The following is a 3,823-nucleotide window of genomic DNA, read 5'->3' on the forward strand; positions in this document are numbered from 1 at the left end:
TATAAAACTACATCATCACTACAATATATAAAACTACATCATCACTACACCAGATATAAAACAACATCATCACTACAACATACAAGACTACATCATTACTACACCAGATATAAAACTACATCATCATTACTACACCAGATATAAAACTACATCATCATCACTACACCAGATATGAAACTACAACATCACTACACCAGATATAAAACTACATCATCACTACAACATATAAGACTATATCATTACTACACCAGATATAAAACTACAACATCATCACTACACCAGATATAAAACTACAACATCATCACTACACCAGATATAAAACTACAACATCATCACTACACCAGATATAAAACTACAACATCATCACTACACCTGATATAAAACTACATCATCACTACACCTGATATAAAACTACATCATCACTACAACATACAAGACTACATCATCACTACACCAGATATAAAATTACAACATCATCACTACACCAGATATAAAACTACAACATCATCACTACACCAGATATAAAACTACAACATCATCACTACACCAGATATAAAACTACAACATCTTCACTACAACATATAAGACTACATCATCGCTACACCAGATATAAACTACAATATCATTACATCTACACTACAGCACATCTACACTACAGCAGAACATTACATCACTATCACTATACTATATGTCACTCTTTTCTTGTGAATCTTTTGTCACATGTGAAAATTCCAACCGTATTATATATTCAGTTACACTTTACCCCCCGAAAAAAAAGTTTACCTCATTAGCTTCATCTCAATAACTTTCCAAATAAGATGGCAGAAGAGATGACTAGCTACCAAGAGGGATCACACCTGGTGGAGTTCGGTTATGCCGACTTTCAAAAATTATTCAATAAGACCGGTATTTTGGGCGAAGGGGTCAGTGGCGAAGTATTGCTGGGAGAGTTTTTCAACAGACCTGCCTGCGCTAAAATAGGAGTAAGCCATGGCGTCAACAACATCTTTAAAAGTGAGATAGAAAACAATTTAAAAGTAAATGGCGCTGGTGGATCCCCCATCCTGCTGGGGTCGTGCTTCGATTACCCGGTAATGATCTTCTCAGTCTGCCAGGGTCAATCACTGTACGACATTATCGATAATTTATTTGTTTTATCTCCCACACGGTCGATAAACCTCTTTCTACCCATAGCTGAAGGCCTAGCCGAGGTACACAGCCGGGGTATCATCCATAATGACATTAAAGGGGATAATGTTCTGCTGGAGAAGAATCCCGATGGATCCTTCACCTCCCACCTTATCGACTTTGGCTTATCAAGAGTCGAAGGTGGCCACCTGACCTTACGCTGCAACCCGTACGGGAGCCATTACGCCCCCGAGCTATTTAAAGGTCAACCCTGCACCCCGGCCAGCGACATTTATTCGCTTGCAGTGATGATCTCCGACACCCAAAATACCTTTGACAACCTCTGGCCGCCAGGGGTTAAAGACCTGTGCAAGAAAATGCTCTGCCGCAGCCCACAGCACCGCCCAAGTCTCGCTAAGGTGATTGACGTTTTTAAGCAGTCCCTCGAGGAGCTCTCCCTTGAGGTGCTCTCCCCCTCCAAGACACACCACTGATACAACATGTACAGTAGGCCTATATATCAGATGCCACTGAGAGCTCATGCTCTCACTTGGCTCAGCCATGTCAATACTGTCACAATAGTCCATTCTGTATATTATTATGGTTAAATAAACGGTTAAATATAAATATTATCAATATGAATATCCTCCTCCTCGACCCACCTCTCCTCTTCCTCCTCCACGCACCAACAGCCATTGTAAGAGATAAACACACCATTACCCCTTCTACAGCTACTACTGTTTTCTAGGAATAGTAATAGTTTCGTTTTTGCATTGCACCTGTAAATAAATGAAATAAATAAATAAATAAATTTTAACCTACAACTCAGAAATTGACTTTTTATCCTTTACACATGAGCGTGACTAATGATGCTCTACCACAGTTGACAGATCACCTGAAGACTTGTACCTGATCATTAAATACCTTAACGCTAACCGAATATAACCCAATCCAGCCTAACATAACTCAACCCAAACCAACCTACCAGAGCATTACATAACAACCTAACCTAACCCAGCCTAACATAAGAATGGAGGAAACTGCAGCGGGCCTATTGGCTCATACTGGGCAGTCCCATTTACACCCAACCCCTATTGCTCATATATCCATCCAACCTGTTTGAAGCTATCCAGCGTATTCGAGTTAATGATGGTGTTTGGTAACTTGTTCCACTCGTCCACTACTTTATTTCCAAACCAATGTTTACCAATTTCGCGCCTAAATCTAAATTTGCCTAATTCAAAACCATTGTTACGATTTCGCTCCTGGTTGGATAGATCGAGTACAATTTGTAATGTCACTTTGTTTATCCCGGACTTCCATTTATACAACTCTATCATATTGCCCCACACTCTACGTCTCTCGAGGTAGTGCAAAATAAGACGCTTTAACCTTAAGGGTAGGCTTCAGGATATCGTGTGGCAGCACACATTGTCAACACATATTGATTTCCTTTACGAGTTTGGGCAGAGAGCCTACACAGTCAATTAAAATTTTTTCAAATGGCTCAAACTACAGTAATGTGTTTTAATTGAGCTGGAGGAATGACTTGGTTGGGTTTGCCCACCACCTGACATACATGGCAAGATTATACAAACGTAATGACGCTATTCTTTATGTCCGGCCAATAGTAATTTTAAAGTAGTTTCTTATTGTCTTGAGAATTCCTAAACGTCCGGAAGTCCCTCGTGGGCCAACTCCACCAGAGACTTACGAATCAACTTGGGTACTACAATTTGATGTGTCAGACCACGTATCTAAGTTATTTAACTCTGGAGGTCTATACATTCTCATCAAGATTCCAATACTTAAATAAAAACAAGTGGTTTTGGTAGAGGGTTTACCGTCTACTTTAACGAGTCTACCCTTAGCCAAAGCGAGACCATCATCTTGAGCTTTGAGTTGAACTGAAGGGAGAACGTTTGCAAGTGGGGTTTCTGGGATCTTGTGACTGCATATACAGGAAAGAGATGCAGTTTCTCTTTATCCAACCGTTCAGTGGGGCTTTTTGACAATGGATTTTCAACAACTTTTAAGTTTGGAACCACTAAACTTCCTGCTAAATCATTTCCCCAGATCAAACTTACGCCCCTTAATGGGAAGTTCTTTCTTTCTGATGCCAACTTTGACTTCGCCCTTTACAATATCACAGTTCAAGACAATTTGGCTTGGCTTAATAAGGGTTAAGCAGACAAGTCTTGCAGAATCACACTCTCCGGTTTACCCTTTCTCAATTCCTGGAAGGCTTTCTTTGAATAGGATGCTTTGAGCAGCCCCCGTGTCTAAGAATTGAGGACTTTTTGAGATGCTAGTATGTTTACATTGGTCACAGGTTTAAGGTTCTTTAAGGCTTCTCCAGATTTAACCTGGGAAGGGTTAGTCGGGCTTTTGCTTTGACCGGCTTTACATTTAGGATCACGACACTTCTCTATGGTGTGACCAGGTTTTCTATAATAGGAACATATTAAAAAGGGGTTCTGACTGCCATTGTTCGATTTACCACCAGCGGAACCAGGGCTTTCACTAGAGGAGGACTTTACATTGGATGGCTTATTTCTGTCTCTGTTCGCAAAAGATCTCTGTATTAGAGCGAAAGAATCGGCTATTTGGGAAGCTTTTATGAGCTCTGGCTCTCTTTTCCCTACGAGCATCAAGATATTAAAAGGTAACTTCTGATTACACTCTTCCAGTACAA

At 40.4% G+C, this 3,823-nt stretch overlaps 1 protein-coding gene across 1 annotated transcript; it reads left to right on the plus strand.

Annotated features, from left to right (window-relative positions):
• Nucleotides 1-818: 818 nt before the first annotated feature.
• On the plus strand, nt 819-1,622 carry LOC121853389 (serine/threonine-protein kinase pkn2-like). Its single transcript, XM_042347453.1, has one exon. It carries the CDS (start codon nt 819-821, stop codon nt 1,620-1,622), a length of 804 nt encoding a protein of 267 aa, XP_042203387.1.
• The last annotated feature ends 2,201 nt before the right edge of the window (nt 1,623-3,823 follow it).

This window comes from Homarus americanus, unplaced genomic scaffold (genome assembly GCF_018991925.1).
Source record: "Homarus americanus isolate GMGI-L3 unplaced genomic scaffold, GMGI_Hamer_2.0 scaffold3691, whole genome shotgun sequence".
NCBI classification, from domain to species: domain Eukaryota; kingdom Metazoa; phylum Arthropoda; class Malacostraca; order Decapoda; family Nephropidae; genus Homarus; species Homarus americanus.

Bases quoted from the DNA above. Each gene is read 5' to 3' on its own strand.
- LOC121853389 (XM_042347453.1), top strand. From the start codon at position 819: ATGGCAGAAGAGATGACTAGCTACCAAGAGGGATCACACCTGGTGGAG.